The sequence below is a fragment of the Bubalus kerabau genome, chromosome 7 (assembly GCF_029407905.1).
Source record: "Bubalus kerabau isolate K-KA32 ecotype Philippines breed swamp buffalo chromosome 7, PCC_UOA_SB_1v2, whole genome shotgun sequence".
In the NCBI taxonomy this organism is placed as follows: Eukaryota; Metazoa; Chordata; class Mammalia; order Artiodactyla; family Bovidae; genus Bubalus; species Bubalus kerabau.
Genome location: NC_073630.1, coordinates 76607579 through 76624276, shown reverse-complemented (window position 1 = coordinate 76624276; position 16698 = coordinate 76607579). Strand labels below are relative to the sequence as shown.

Sequence of the window (16698 nt, the reverse complement as noted above, 5' to 3'; positions counted from 1 at the left end):
AACTCTCTCCTCTCTACTACAGCTTTGTATAAGATTGGCTTAAATGAATTGCTTGTCAAGTTCAAAGTTAATCCTATTTCAGGGTCTTTTCCTCATGACATTTGTGTGTTTTGTGGGAACTGCCCTTCTTTAACTCTTCAGAATGAAACTGAAATATTCCGAATTTAAATCTGTCAACAGTTCTTCCTTTTCTGTATCTTTAGTGATTTCTCAGAACATTGCTATTTATAGCAGCAAGTAAGCTGTAGTCTGTCGCTCATTTGTCTAGAACTTAATTAAAAGTCTCTAAGTGGATATTTCCCTGGCAGTCCAGTGGTTAAGACTCCAAGCTTCCAGTGTACAGGCTGTGGGTTCAATCCCTAGCCGGGGAACGAAGATCACACATGTCACATGGCACAGCCAGAAAAAAAAGTGTCTGAGGGAGAGAACACAGACTTAGGTGGACATTCCTTAGGAGGATCTGACTCTTTCCAGGTACTTTTAAGGTGACACTGACTCATTAAATTGAATTTTACTTTTCTTCCAAACTTCGAAATTTCTTCTTCCTTACAGCTTTAAATCTGGGTCTTTCTGTATTTCATTTTCTCTTTCTTCTCCTTCTCCTCTGCCTCCTCCCTTCCTTCCTCCCTTCTTTTTCTTCCTCTTTCCCTTCAAGGAATGATTAAAAGGAAGAGACCACCTAAGCTTACCAGGCAAAAATTATAAAAAATAAGGGAGTAATATAATAAATTTAGAGAGCTGGTAAAGATCAAATGAAATGGAAAAATAACTAATTGAGTTGAGAAAGGTAAGAAAGAAACATGGAGTACCCTGGCTGGAGGCACTCATCTGGAACAGAAAAGTAGGGAGCGTTGGAAGTTAGGAAAGTCTTGGGATGGCTTTTTCCCTACTCCAGCCACCAGGCATCACTGCTACAGCTTGGTTGCTGCCTGGAGTTGTCCACGGTGGGGAAGGGGAGGAGAGACGCAGTGGGCACTTATTCTGTACAGGATGTCTGCTAGACGTATGTTTGAGTGGCTTGAAGTCTTTACTGGAACAAAGACAAAGACAAATAAATAATTGAACCTGAACCTATCCGGGTGTTTGTCCCTATATGTTTAAATAGTCTGTGACTCGTTTTAAATGGAATCCAAACACAGAGCAAGATTTAGATGGCAATTTTGTTACCCTTGGCTTGGCCTTGAGGACTGGTTTTGAGCTTTCTGCCCGAAAATAAGCTCAGAATGAACTAGAAGTTCCTTTATCCTTAAAAACAGAAATAATTGGATCTGCTTTGGCCTTCCTGGGGAAAAAAGGCAACATGGAAAGAGTTAGAAGTTATTTGGTAAAGAGTCATTTTGTCAGCTGCACTGATGAGGTAGGACAGAACCTTCAGGAAATGAATTCCATGGTACACATACAATTCGAGGTAATTCAGGCAGTGAAACTGCTTGTCAACGGAATATGTGGGATGGTGGTTCTTTAGAGTGGGAGAGGGGTGCAGTGTTGGATCTGCCACCACATCAGCCCCAAATGTTTTCACCATCCTACACTTCCATACAAATCACGTCCACTTGGTATCTCTGTGGGTCAACATTTGTTCAGGGACGTTTGAAATAGCAAGGGTTTTCATAAATGTTGCGCAGGGAACTGATCCTAATGGTTCCTCCTTTGCCTCTCCACCCCATCAACTCAACAGGAGTCAGTGAGTGATACAGATTTTCATGGTATAGAATTCTTGTAGAATTCTAGGCATGGCCTGGTAGCAGAATTGACAAATTCTGGTCTGAATATTCACTCAGCCCATTCACCTGAGGTTGGATATATATTCAAAGAGTTGGGAGAGAGAGGGGGTGGGAACTCAGCATGATTTGTCTTCATCTGAATGCTCTGGGGATGGCTCTTATGCAAAGTATTTCTGCATAGGGCTTCCCTTGTGGCTCAACTGGTAAAGAATCTGCCAGCAATGCGGGAGACCTGGGTTCGATCCCTGGATTGGGAAGATATGCTGGAGAAGGAAAAGCTACCCTCTCCAATATTCTGGCCTAGAGAATTCTATGGACTATATAGTCCATGGGGTCACAAAGAGTTGGACATAACTGAGCAGCTTTCACTTTAAGATGTTTTTAAAGAATTTTTGCTCCTCCTAAAATGTTCTGCCTCTTGGAATAAGGACAGAATTGAAGGGAGTGGATATAATGGATCTAGCCTCCATTCAGTGCTTTAGTTTTAATACAGTTATTTCTAAATCATACCATGGTTGTTGGTACAAGGATAAATGCAGTGGAACTGAGTAGAGAGTCCAGAAATAGACTCACATATATATAAGCAATGGATTTACTTCAAAGGCACCATTTACTGTAGGAAAAATGACAGTCTTTTCAACAAATGATGCCAAAGCAATTGGTTGTCTTTTGGGGAGGGGTGATGAACTTTTACCTCTACTTCCTACCATTAGTTCAGTTCAGTTCAGTCGCTCAGTCGTGTCCGACTCTTTGCGACCCCATGAACCGCAGCACACTAGGCCTCCCTGTCCATCACCAACTCCCAGAGTCCACCCAAACCCATGTCCATCGAGTCGGTGATGCCATCCAACCATCTCATCCTCTGTCGTCCCCTTCTCCTCTTGCCCTCAATCTTTCCCAGCATCAGGGTCTTTTCCAATGAGTCAGCTCTTCACATCAGGTGGCCAAAGTATTGGAGTTTCAGCTTCAACATCAGTCCTTGCAGTGAACACCCAGGACTGATCTCCTTTAGAATGGACTGGTTGGATCTCCTTGCAGTCCAAGGGACTCCCAAGAGTCTTCTCCAACACCACAGTTCAAAAGCATTAACTCTTCGGCACTCAGCTTTCTTCATAGTCCAACTCTCACATCCTGACCACTGGAAAAACCATAGCCTTGACTAGATGGACCTTTGTTGGCAAAGTAATGTCTCTGCTTTTTAATATGCTGTCTAGGTTGGTCATAACTTTCCTTCCAAGGAGTAAGCATCTTTTAATTTCATGGCCGCAGTCATCATCTGCAGTGATTTTGGAGCCCAGAAAAATAAAGTCAGCCACTGTTTCCATTGTTTCCCCATCTATTTGCCATGAAGTGATGTGACTGGATGCCATGATCTTAGTTTTCTGAAAGTTTTCTTAAAGTTGAGCTTTAAGCCAACTTTTTCACTCTCCTCTTTCACTTTCATCAAGAGGCTCTTTAGTTCTTCTTCACTTTCTGCCATAAGGGTGGTGTCATCTGCATATCTGAGATTATTGCTATTTCTCCCAGCAATCTTGACCAGCTTGTGCTTCCTCCAGGGTGACAATATACAGCCTTGACGTACTCCTTTCCCTATTTGGAACCAGTCTGTTGTTCCCTGTCCAGTTCTAACTGTTGCTCCCTGACCTGCATACAGGTTTCTCAAGAGGCAGGTCAGGTGGTCTGGTACACAACAATTAATTCAAGACGGACCAAAACCTAAATATGAAAGGTAAACCTATGGAGCTTGTAGAAGAAAACAGGAGATGTTAATGGGCTTGGTCTGGGCCAAAAACAAAAAATCTAACAGAACACAAAAAGCATCAATCATAAAAGAAATATTTGATACACTGGACTATATTAAAACTAAGGACATCTTAGTTTTAAAATTAGGCTGTTAGAGAATCCATAGCATGTCTTCAAGACATGTGATAGAAAATCAGGCTAGAGTTCTTCCATGTGGGCTCCAGAAACTGCCTTGGCTAAGACCAATGACCCTGCTCCTTGCTCCATCTATAGAGAAGTGGCTGCGAGTTGAAATAAGTGGCTTGTTGCAAGGCTGAGGCACTCGAATCTCACAGGAGTCTTGCATTCCTCATGTGGTTTTGCTACGTGAGAGGCAGCTTTGTTCCAGGTCCCCTCCAATCTCTGAACACTGGAGCATTCTTCTCAGAACACTCCCTTGAGATCCCCTGAGCTTTGAGGTTGTCCCGCCAAGTCTGTGTGGGAAGGACAGAGCCTCACGGGGCCCTCAGGCTTGAGCCAGATCCACTGTGTGGTGTCCAAGTTCTTTGGGTCCCAGGGCCCTAGAGGGAGCCCAAGATGCGGTGAGGGGCCTTTTGTTGGTGAGGACAGCCGAGGAAGCATCGGAAACAGAGCCAGCAGCACACGCAAACGCAGCCCCGCTGTACTCAGCGTGTCCACGTTAGCCACAGAAAAGACTAAGACCCCTGGCCAAGAGACACGCTTCCTTTCAGACCTAGGCTTTAGAGGGAAGGAAGCAAGAAATATATTTAGAGCTTTCAAAACTATGTTTTGCCTATTCTTACAAAGGGAAAAAATAAAACTACCCTGAGGGATTTTTTAAAAATCAGCTTTCAGTACTTGAGACGAGTGGGAAAACTCTTACATGCTGTTGTCATTTCCCTTCTGTTTCAAGAAATTAATTGTGGGCTGGAAATAGCCTGTTGCAAGAGGGGAGACTTCATGCCCTTTGAATGCAGATTATGCCAGAAAACTTTCCAGGCCCCAAGGGAAGGTTGTCCCTTTCCCAGGACTCTGATGCAAGATGTCCCTGCAGTTAGATTCTTTATTCAGCTCCAAGACCCAAAGCAGTGAACAGCTGAAATTCAGAGGGAATAATTAACTCATTCTTTGAAGAAATGGCCTCGAGCTTTGACTTTGGGCCAGGTTTGGTTCTGGAAGTACTATACTGTCATCCCGGGATTCCAGGCTCTGTCCCTCTAACGTGGACTCTCTCAGGCGCCTGGGGCTGTGCCCTGTGAATTAACAGTGGAGCGCATTTGCAAAAATCTTCTGAGACTTTTTTTTTCTTCCATTATCCAAAGAGTAAAGATTGGCTACTGTCCCCGCCTCTCCAAACAGAAATACTAGTATATAAAAAGGAAAAACATTAAATATTTTGGGAGTTCACTATATTAATTGGAAAGTTGCAGATAAGCAAAACAGCTGGTAAATTAAAACTCATTTAAGCATGAATCACAGGAGAAGACAATTTTGTAAGCAATAAATTTTTCTTCCTAATTGTTTTCTGACTGACAAGATGTATGCATCACCGAAGTATAGCTTAAAATCCTGCTGGTGGCTGGGGGAAGCTAGTCTGGTCTTTGAAAGTAACTTCAGACAACCAACGGAGGGGACAGTCTCCCAAACAGAATCAAGTATTTACTTCTAGTAATACTTGCAGATTTCTAGCGTGCTGATGGATGTTAAAGACTGTTTAAAAACATGGTTTGGCTTTGTGCCCCCTCCCATAGGTCCTTCCATCGTGACGCCCCCCAAGGACATCTGGAATGTCACTGGTGCCCAGGTGTATTTGAGCTGCGAGGTCATCGGAATCCCCACCCCTGTCCTCATCTGGAACAAGGTCAGTGGCAGAGACTTCAGGAAGACACCCTAGACTGACCAATGAGTAGTTACACTGCCTAGGAGAGTAATGGCCTAAAATCTTCAGCCAGTTAAGGCTTTCCCACAGTCTTCCGGACACCAGTCCTGTGTCTTATCAAATGACTTCTCTGACCTCTGGAATAGTCCCTGTTGTGCTCTTGTTAGCAGTCCCCAAGCACCAAGCCTCAGGGGCTGGAGGAACTGTGATGCTGGGCACACATCCCCGCCTCTGAGTGCACGTGTGTTTAGCTCAGTATAACACAGTGGTTAAGATTGTGAGTTCCTCAGGCGGGCTGGCTGGGTTCTGAGTCAGGGTTTCTCGGCATCAGCAGTACTGGCATTTTGAGCTAGATGGTTCTTCGTTGCAGGGGCTGCCCTGTGCACTCTAAGTAGTTTTGCAGTGTCCCTGGCTTCTACCTGCTAGATGCCAGGAGCATGTGTGCATTCTCGCATGTGTGCACACACGCGCACACACACACACACTCCACTGTGACAGTTAAAAATGCCTCCAGACATTATCAAATGTTCCCTGGGGAGGAGGTCACCCTAGACCTCAATTTTTCCACTGTGTGATGAACGTAGCTTGGAATTCTTGTAAAGATTACGTAGGAAGTCACCCAGCTAAATCACTGGCGCTCAGGGGCGATGTTAGCTACTCTTCCTGAAAATGTTTCCCTTTGAAGAGCGTTATCTTGTATATGAGTGTTACCTTCGCATATGAAAGACAACAAATTTCTCGCACGCCTGTAGAAGGGAAAAGATTGGCTAAATCAGTTGATACTGTAACACTTCACAGTCATAACATACATTACATTAGTGCTCTTATACTTTTTGACTTGTTTAAACCTCACAGCAGTCTGTGGAGTATATATCATCCAGCTCATGCTAACAAAAGGGAAACCTTATTTCAGTCGAGAGGCATAGCCAGAAGCCCCTTTGCAGCTGGTTTGCTTCTCCAGCAAGCTTTGAGATGGATGACGTCTGTCCTGATTATTTGATCTGCTTGGTGTCTGAACGGAGGAGCAACTTCTGGAACTCCAGGAGTGATTGTGGCTCCCATAGTCAGAACTCCTTCTGTTGCAAGTTATAGAAACTCGCTTCACACTAGTTTAGGGAACAACAACAACAAAAACTGGGGTGGGGGAAAGGGATGATTCTAGCCTCAAGGGCATCTGAGTCCAAGTGCCCAGTGGGGTCAGAACTCCAATCTTGGCTCTTTGTTCTCAGTGTAGGGGATCTCATTTTCTCCTTGTGCTTCAGAAAGATTCCTCCGTGCTGTAGGCGACAATTGTCGCAGGCAACTCCAAAGACCTCAGAGGAAAGAGGGTATCCCTGTGCTACTTTGTAAAATTCCCACTGAAGGACTCTGACCCAGGTTGGGTCACCTGCTAACCGCTGGCTCCCCCGTGTGGCCAGATGGGTGTGGCACCTTCATGGAGCCTTGTTGGAGCAGAACAAGGGTGACTCCAGAACCTGCCTGGGGTAGGGGTAGGCAGAGGTGTCAGAAGCTGTACTACAGCTGCCCTTTACAGCTGAAATTTCTCTAAACGGAGGGATGAAATTTTACCTCAGCAAACTACTTTTTTAAAGGGAAGGCAGGAGCAGTGAAGAGCATAAACTCAGCTGATGGATGTATTCCTCTTGGCCCTCAGTGAAAGCTGCTGGTGCTCCTTCATTGCTTATTCGGAGGTTTCTGGTTTGTTCCAGGGGGTGAAGAGGTAAGGAACAACTTTTTCAAGAATTCCCATAAAAAGCTCTGTGCAGCTCTCTAAGGATCACACAATGAGAAGCCAGGGTGACCCAGGTATCATGAAAGATCTTGACAAGACCCAACATCATGACAGATCTTGGCGGAGAGGAGTTCAGTCCTTTGTCTACCCGTCCTTGCAGCTAACATACCCACACACAGGGAGCAAATTAGCCTCAGGAATCTTTTCCTTTAAACTTTGAGATCCTCTGGGATTGATCCCTTGGATCCCTTGAGGGCTTGTCAACTGGAGGAGTTCTGGGGGAGGGTGGGAATGGATGGAGTGGGAGCGAGAAGAAAGAAACAGAAAAAAATCTTTTTTCTATAGACCTTCCAAAACAAACAAAAACCCTACTACTAGGTTCTGCTGATTTTCTTCTATCTTCATAATGTAATTTGCACATGCATGACCTAAAGCAGTGTTGTTCAAACTATAGACCATGACCCATCAGTGAGTCTTGAATTTAATGTAGAGATCACAACCAGTCTTTTCTTAAAGACTAAAAAGTAGAACAGAAAATACCTTAGGTAAGGGCACATTTAGTAAAGGTATTTCTTATTTATTTATGTGTGGTTACAGTCTTTGTTGCTGCACGCAGGCTTTCTCTAGTTGCTGTGAGTCAGGGGTTACTCTTCGTTGAGATGCAGAGGCTTCTTGGGGTAGCTTCTCTTGTTGGGGAGCACAGGTTCTAGGCACACGGGCTCCAGTAGTTGCAGCACGCAGGCTCAGCACTTGTTGTACATGGATTGTACTTGCTCTGAGGCATATGGGATCTTCCTGGATGAGGGATCCAACCCATGTCCCCTGCATCGGCAGGTGGATTCTTATCCACTGTACCACCAGGGAAGTAAAGGTATTTCATAAAACTTTTCTTCTGTATATTCCAGATAGCAATGCAAAACGTGTTTCTTACTATGGGCCACGTGAGAGCACTTTGAAAGTCACTGGCCTAAAGAATTAAACAGGCTGGTTTTTTTTTTCCTCCACTCCCCTTGTAACCAGCCTGTTAAGAAATACAGATTTATATTTAAGATCACCTGTCAAATCCAATTTAAGCATGGCACTGCTTTTGGGACATAAATGAATCTTAGAATCCTCCGTTGTTAAACTGAGGTTCCAAGAAGGTAGCATGTCTTTCTTGCTCAAAGATTCTTAGCAGCAGCAGAACTGACAGGATGACTCTTCTCTCTGAGACCCTTCTGGCTACAGTGGCAGTTCTGTGGCAGGCCCAGCCTGGTGAGTGGCCTGTGCTCTTCTGACCAGTACCTATTGTGTGACCTCAACAAGTCCCATATATATACTACTGTGTATAAAATGGGCTTCCCTGGTGGCTCGGACCGTGAAGAATCCGCCTGCAGTGCAGGAGACCTGGGTTCAATCCCTAGGTTGGGAAGATCCCCTGGAGGAGGGCATGGCAACCCACTCCAGTATTCTTGCCTGGAGAATCCCCATGGACAGAGGAGCCTGGCAGGCTACAGTCCATGGGGTTGCAAAGAGTTGGACACAGATGAGTGACTAAGCACAGCACAGTATGTATGAAATAGATAACTAACGAGACCCCACTGTGTAACACAGGGAATTCTTCTCAGTGCTCTTTGGTGACCTAAATGGGAAGGCGATATTAAAAAGAGGGAATATATGTATACATGTAGCTAATTCACTTTGCTGTACAGTGAAAAATAGCAACATTGTAAAGCAAATATTGTTCAGTCGCTAAGTTGTGTTCGACTCTGCAACCCCATGGACTACCGCATGCCAGGCTTCCCTGTCCTCCACTATCTCCTGGAGTTTGCTCTATAGTGAGCAGCTATACTCCAATAAAAACTTTTTTATTTAAAAAAAAAAAAGCCCCAGCCTACAAAGATTACAAGAGCCATATTTTGAAATGGGGAAATGAACTGAAAAAGCTGTATTTACCTGAACTCTGGTAAGTCAGAGGGATGCTTACAGGGAAGGTGAGAGACCAGAATTCTTTCCAAACATTTAGATGTTTCCAAGATTAAGAGGCTTTCTATTCCATTCTTTTCCTGCCTGAACATTTTTTCAGATTAGGGCTCATGACCTCTAAGAATATTCTTTTTTCAGTTAAAAAAAAAAAGAGTGATTGTTAAAGGAGAAACGATCCAAAGATGTTCATAATGTCCTCCACCTCCTTCCACTCCTTGAAATAACCAATATGAACTTTGTATCTTTCTATACTCCTATTCATGCCCGTATGTATACAAACACATATTCCCAGAGTATGGGTTGAAATGAGAATAAAGTTTGCAATTACTCTGAAATTGTTTTTTTCAAGAAATATTTCATGGGCATCCCTCCAGGCCTGCTTCTCAAGGACTATATAATATTCCAACTATGGGTGTTCCATAATTATTAAACACAATTTCTGTGTTTCCAACTTTTCATCACCTTAAATAAGTATCACCTTAAATATCTGAGTATACGTATCCTACATGCAACTGACTTTTTTCCCTATAGGATAGATTCACCCAAAGATACATGATTAGGTCAAAAGATTTTAGTCTTAATAGACATTGTCAGAATATTTTCTTTTAAAAAAATTTTACCACCTGATTTTAATAATTATGAAAATGTTAAACCAGTTGGAGGCACTGTACCTTTTGAGAGAACCCTTTAGTACCCTCAATACAATAAAAATTTCTTATCTGCAATGTCTTATGCATTCTGCTAGTCTCATTGGTTCCTGTCTTCAAGGAATTCTGTCTGGTTTCTTTTCAATTGAAGTATAGTTGATTTACAATGTTGTGTTAATTTCTGCTATACAGCAAAGTGATTTAGTTATATATATATACTTTTTTTTACATTCTTTTCCATTACGGTTATCATAGGGTACTGAATATTATTATCTATGCTATACAGTAGGACCTTGCTGTTTATCCATTCAGTATGCATTACTAGCTTACATCTGCTCATCCCAACTTCCCACTCCATACCTCCACAAACCCCTTCCCCTCTTTACAACCGCCAAGTCTGTTCTCTATGTCTGTCAGCCTATTTCTGTTTTGTATTAATAGATAGGTTCATTTGTGCCATATCGGATTCCACATATGAATGATACCATATGATGTTTCTCTTTCTGATTTACTTCACTTGGTATGATAATCTCTAGATCCATCCATGTTACTGCAGATGGCATTATTTTGTTCTTTTTATGGCTGAGTAGTATTCCGCTGTATACAAGTCCACATCTTTATCCATTCATCTGTCAATGGATATTTAGTTGTTTCCATCTCTTGGATATTGTGAATAATGCTGTGAACATAGGGGTGCATGTATCTTTTTGGATTATAGTTTTGTTTGGATATATATCCAGGAGTGGGATTGCTGAAACATAAATTAAAATTCTAGTTTTCTGAGGAAACTGCATACTGTTTTCCATAGTGGCTGCACCAGCTAACATTCTCACCAGCAGTGTAGGAGGGTTCCCTTTTCTCCACATCCTCTCCAGCATTTGTTATTTGTAGAGTTTTTAATGATGGCCACTTTGACTGGTGTGAGGTGATACCTACCATTGTAGTTTTGATTTGCATTTCTCTAATAATTAGTAATGTTGAGTATCTTTTCATGTGCCTATTACCATTTGTATCTCTTTGGAGAAATGTCTATTTAGGTCTTACCACTTTTTGATTGAATTGGGGGTTTTTTTGTTGTTGTTAAGTTGTACAAGCTGTTTGTATATATTTTAGTGTATGGGGAAAGGGTATATTCTAAATTCATTGATTTACGTGAGGCTGTCCAACTTTCCCAGTACCACTTGTTGAGGAGACTGTTTTTCACATTGTGTATTTTTGCCTCCTTTGTCAAATAGTAACTAACCACAGGCGTGTGGGTTTATTTCTGTGCTGTTCCATTGATCCATGTCTGTTTTTGTGTCAATATCATGCTCTTGCCTGGAAAATCCCATGGATGGAGGAGCCTGGTAGGCTGCAGTCCATGGGGTCGTGAAGAGTCAGAAACGACTGAGCAACTTCACTTTCACTTTTCACTTTCATGCACTGGAGAAGGAAATGGCAACCCACTCGTGTTCTTGCCTGGAGAATCCCAGGGACGGGGGAGCCTGGGAGGCTGCCATCTGTGGGGTCACACAGAGTCGGACACGACTGAAGCGACTTAGCAGCAGCAGCAGCATGCTGTTTTGATTACTGTAGCTGTGTAGTGTTGTCTGAAGCTTTGGAGGGTTATGCCTCCTGCTTTTTTCTTCAAGACTGCTTTGACAATTCTGGGTCTTTTATGGTTCCATATAAATTTGAGGATTACTTGTTCCAGTTCTGTAAAAAATAGGTAATTTTTCTGTGTCATGGGTAATTTGATAGGGATTGCATTCAATCTGTAGATTGCTTTGGGTAGTATGGCCATTTTAACATTAAATTCTCCAGTCCAAGAACATGAGTGAGTGAGTGAGTGAGTGAGTGAAAGTTGTTCAGTCGTGTCCGACTCTTTTCCACCTCATGGACTATATAGCCCACCAGGCTCCTCTGTCCATGGAGTTCTCCAGGCCAGAATACTGGAGTGGGTAACCATTCCCTTCTCCAGGGGATCTTTCCATGTCCTGGAATCATCTTCAGTCTTCTTTATTGTTTTAGTTTTCAGAATATGTCTTTCACATCCTTGCCCAGGTTAATTTCTAAGTGTTTTATTTTGGGGGATGCAATTTTGAAAGGTATTTTTTTTTTTTGCATTCTTTCAGTATTCCATTGTTAATGTCAAGAAATGTAACTGATTTCTGTATGTTATTCTTGTATCCTGCTGAATTCATTTATCAGTGCTAGTAGTTTTCTGGAATTGTTAGGGTTTCCTATATACAGAATCATGCCATCTGAATATAATGACAATTTTACCTCTTCCACTTGGATTATCTTTTCTTTTTCTTGTCTGATTGCTGTGGTGTCAGATTACTTTCTAAATTCATTGTAGCAGTTCACCCTCCCCCTCCGCAATGTATGGGTATCATTTCCCTGCATACTCACCAGCACTGAGTATTACCCCCTTTTAGTTTTTGTTAATGAGTAGAAGTATCATTTCACTATTGCTTTTATTTCCTTGACTACCTTGAAAATATTTTCATATTTAGATTTTCTTTTTATATGAATTATCTGTTTGTAGCCTTTAACTCTTTTTTCCATGGGGTCGAGTCTTATTATCATTTTGTGGTTTTTTTGCACATTCGGGATAATGACCCTTTGTCATGTATTACAGATTCTTTTCCTAGACAACCATTTTGTCTTTTGTTTACAGTAGCTGTGGAGCTGAAAATTATGATAGTTATAGATTCTATTTCATCATAAAGTTCTGAAACTTCACCAGAAAGGCACAGCAAATATGTTCTAAGCTGCATAAAAGATCCCTGAAAGTCAGTGAATGCTTGAACATCAACCTGTAGGAATCAGACTAATGCATCATTCTGCAGTCACTGGCACTTTTTTCTTAGTTATTGCTTGTTGCAGCTAAAATACAACTGCAGAGGGCTGAGATGACTTCCTGGGTCTCCCTCTCCTCTGGTTCTCCTCCTAGCTGAGTCTGTGGTGAGCAGTGACTTCTAGGCAGTTTTTTCTGCTGTACAAACCTCCAGTCCATGCACATATGTAGAACTTTTGTCAGCCCAGCCTGCATCTTTTTCTAAAACTGAAAATGTATTTATCAACAAGTTCCCCTTACATAAGTAATGCGGTAAAGGAGTTTGCTGTATAAAAATTTTCCATGTAAAAATTCTCTGTACTTCTTTCTGTATGTTTTCTACATGGTATAAAACATTTACAATGTTAATAAATATGAGTTTTGTTGAATATAGGTATTCATTTTCCAATCAAGTACTTAAAAGTTTCTTGGTACAGAGTGAGTCATTAATTGGCAGAGAATGCTATTTACTGAGAGCTACATGAGCTGGGGAGAAACAGCTCAGTTGCCAAGACTCACTATTTGATGCAGTAGTATTTTTCTGCTTTGGTCACATACAAAATCCTTGAAGAATTCTGAATATCAAGACCAGAGGCGTATTACTTTAACCGCTGAATCAAATTAATACTTAAAACCATTATTTAAAACCATTTTTAAGTAACTGCTTCAAAATCTGCACTAGTATAAACCATTTATGCCAGCTACTTGGGGAAGGGAAGGGGAAAAGAGGCCTATTGCATTTATCTGCCTTTATAAAATTCATTTGAGAAAAATACTGAGATACCTAATTTTCTCTAATAGTGGCAAAATGGGGACTCTCGGGGAAAAAAGCAAACAGGTGAAAACCAGCCACTCCAGATCAGTAACGCCTAGGGTTTGTTTTTTTTAATAGAGTAGGAGTTAGCCTAGATTCCACATGGTTTGCAGAGTGCCAATCCCAGTGTCATGAAGCAGAAAAAATAAAAGGGTGGTTCTGATGCTGAGACAACAGCTTAGTAGCTGTGTGGTGGCAGTGGGCTCACAAGTAAGAGAAGCAACTCTGATGTAAAGTGTCCAAAAAAGTTAGATACTATGGTCTAACTCAAGATTTGCTTAATTATAAGAGGAAAGCAAAACTACCTATTTGAGAATGTAAATCCATCTTTCTAATTACAAAGGTTAATAGCAATAAACATCAACCTAACTCTTAAAGATGGCCTGGGATGGAAATAAACATTGCCTCGTGTATTCTTTGATATATATTTTTAAACCTATCATTATCACAAGCCTTAAAATATTTATACTCTGTGTCTCAACAATTCTGCTTCTAGAAATTTATGCTAAATGCATATATATGGAGAGGTTATGGGCAAATTTTATTGTTTTGTGAATCTTTATATAATATTTTCCAAAGTTTATATAATGAACACGTATTAATAGTTTGTCTTTTTAAATGAGAGGAGGAAAGTAGAAGTATTCACTAGTGGCCTCAAGCCAAGGAAACTGAGTTTTTTCTTCATCTTTCTGAATCTCATCACGACATGCACAGGGATACACACCAAGTTGTGTTGTAAGAGAACAATGACAGCTTGTACTGGACAGGCATTTTTGCTCTCAGGCCTTTTAGTAAATCATTTGATGAACAAACCCTTAGCCCTCTGAACAAAGTGATGGTATTGGCTTTGGACTCGTTATTTTCTATTGATGAGGCTGTTAGAGGAAGAGCTCCAGGAGTTGGGCTCTTACACGAGGTCCCAAGTATCAAACCTAAGGCGCTAACAGTTTGTCAAAATGGCATAGGGCAAACAAGGCCCAACACTGACAAGCAGGATTTACAAGGGTGTGAGTGAATGATGGTAGCCAGTGGCAGGGAAGTATGAGTTTATATTCCCCAAGCATGCAAAAAAATACATTAATTTTAAATATACAAGCTTAGAGGAAGGAATAAAAGAGAATGTATATTCTACATATTTAGGAGAGAGTAACATGGAAACTGCTAGGCTTAATCCAGCTGGAAATTCTCATGTATACCCTGTGCAATTCTAGAAATACTGACCACTTCCAAGTTGATGATTCAGTGCAGAGAACTCAGACTATTCCCCTGCCTCCCCGCTTTTTTTGCAGGTAAAAAGGGGTCACTATGGAGTTCAAAGAACAGAACTCTTGCCTGGCGACCGAGACAACCTGGCCATTCAGACCCGGGGTGGTCCAGAAAAGCATGAAGTTACTGGCTGGGTGCTGGTGAGTACCAAGAGCTGACAAATATTTCACTCTTAGAATTAAGACACAGCAAACCTGGTGAAGGTGCCTAATGTACTGCCAGGCTCAAAGTATTTGCCTGCTCTTCTACATCTCTTCATTGGAGAAGGCAATAGCACCCCACTCCAGTACTCTTGCCTGGAAAACCCCATGGACAGAGGAGCCTGGTGGGCTGCAGTCCATGGGGTCGCTAAGAGTCCGACACGACTGAGTGACTTCACTTTCACTTTTCACTTTCATGCATTGGAGAAGGAAATGGCAACCCACTCCAGTGTTTTTGCCTGGAGAATCCCAGGGACAAGGGAGCCTGGTGGGCTGCCGTCTATGGGGTCACACAGAGTCAGACACCACTGAAGTGACTTAGCAGCCACATCTCTTTAGAACAGTCTTACCACAGAGCGGCTGTTTCTCTTTCAGAGGAAACGTAAAAACAAAACAAAACAAAACAAAACAGCTGGAATTTATTAGGATATTTTGGAAACAACCAAATAAATGAGAACCAATTTTTGCCCCCTAGGTGTTCAAAGCAAAAGGGAACTAAATGACCCAAGCATTATTTTTATCAGTTATTACTTTATTTTACTTGACCTTTGATAACCATGTACATGCAAGGCTAGTGTCCCTAGTTCTTAGATCACATACCCTACACCAAGGTCTCCCTCAAACAAGGATATGTGCACCTGGCCTGTTTTTAACCTATGCAGTGATCTAAAGTTGTCCATGGCTTTTTCTCAGAGTAGGAATCCTCCTGGCAGAGCATTTGATAGCTACATAATTACTCCTAGCACAGGACTAGTACTATTTCTAGCAGTATCTGCCATGAACCCTCTTGGTCATGTTAGGAAACTTATGAAATGACTTAATTGAGGCCACTGGAAAAAGATGACCACCACAGAGAAACTGAAGATCTTTTTTTCTTTCACAGGTATCTCCTCTTAGTAAGGAAGATGCCGGAGAATATGAGTGCCATGCATCCAATTCCCAAGGACAGGCTTCAGCATCAGCAAAAATTACAGTGGTTGATGCCTTACATGAAATACCAGTGAAAAAAGGTAGGTAATAAATCTCATAAGCATTTAAAAATGACTAGTGCTTTTGTTTGGGCTTCCCTATGGCTCAGGCAGTAAAAAATCTGCCTGCAATGTGGGAGACCTGGTTTTGATCCCTGGGTTGGGAAGATCCCCTGGAGAAGGGAATGGCAACCCATTCCAGTATTCTTGCCTGGAGAATCTCATGGACAGAGGAGCCTGGTGGGCTACAGTCCATGCGGTCGCAAAACAGTCAGATACATCTGAGCGGCTAACATTTGTTTACTTAGTGCTTCTGTTTAATAAAGCACAGAACCAAGTATAAAAGTATCAGACAGCTCTTAATGAAATTCTGTTGATGTTAGGAATCCACAAGGGAACGGCATTAAGTATATAATCAAAATTTAGAGTGCATGGCTCCAAAAGAACGTTCAGTGGTTGATGGAATGCTATTACTATGACTTAGATGCTTTCACTTTATCTTACATGTAAGAATCAAAACTCAAACCTGATTAGAATGGTTTATATTTCCCATAACTTTCTATCTATCTTCACTGCATTTTCCTTGATGTTGTGACTATTAAATTCCCATTTAAAAGGAAATGATTTATAGACAATTCTGGTCCATCACTTTGAGCTTTTAATTATAAGAAAAAACCTGAAAGAGTATATTGGCAGGTATTCAATTCTGTTCTGCCTCCATCCACTTCACTGTCAAAATCTTCCTCTTAAGCACCCATCCTGGCGGTATGAGAGTCATGCTACTTTCCATTTATATAGTTCTGTTAGACTGATGTCTGAACTGGTTTTTTCTTAAGCTAAAAATAAAAACAAAATTTATTGTGAGCATTTGTAAAAACCATTCTATTGTGTGGACCACTCAGCTGTGGTATGAAAGGAAGAAATATGAAGTAAAGATGT

The 16698-nt window shown here is 41.6% G+C and overlaps 1 protein-coding gene across 1 annotated transcript in view; it reads left to right on the top strand.

Annotated features, from left to right (window-relative positions):
* Positions 1-16698, top strand: part of IGFBP7 (insulin like growth factor binding protein 7) — a 76506-nt gene that overhangs the window by 59083 nt on the left and 725 nt on the right. Inside the window, exons 2-4 of the mRNA XM_055588682.1 lie at positions 5219-5328; positions 14615-14731; positions 15675-15801. Of these exons, the coding sequence (XP_055444657.1) occupies positions 5219-5328; positions 14615-14731; positions 15675-15801 (354 nt within the window). The remainder of the gene's footprint in view (positions 1-5218; positions 5329-14614; positions 14732-15674; positions 15802-16698) is intronic.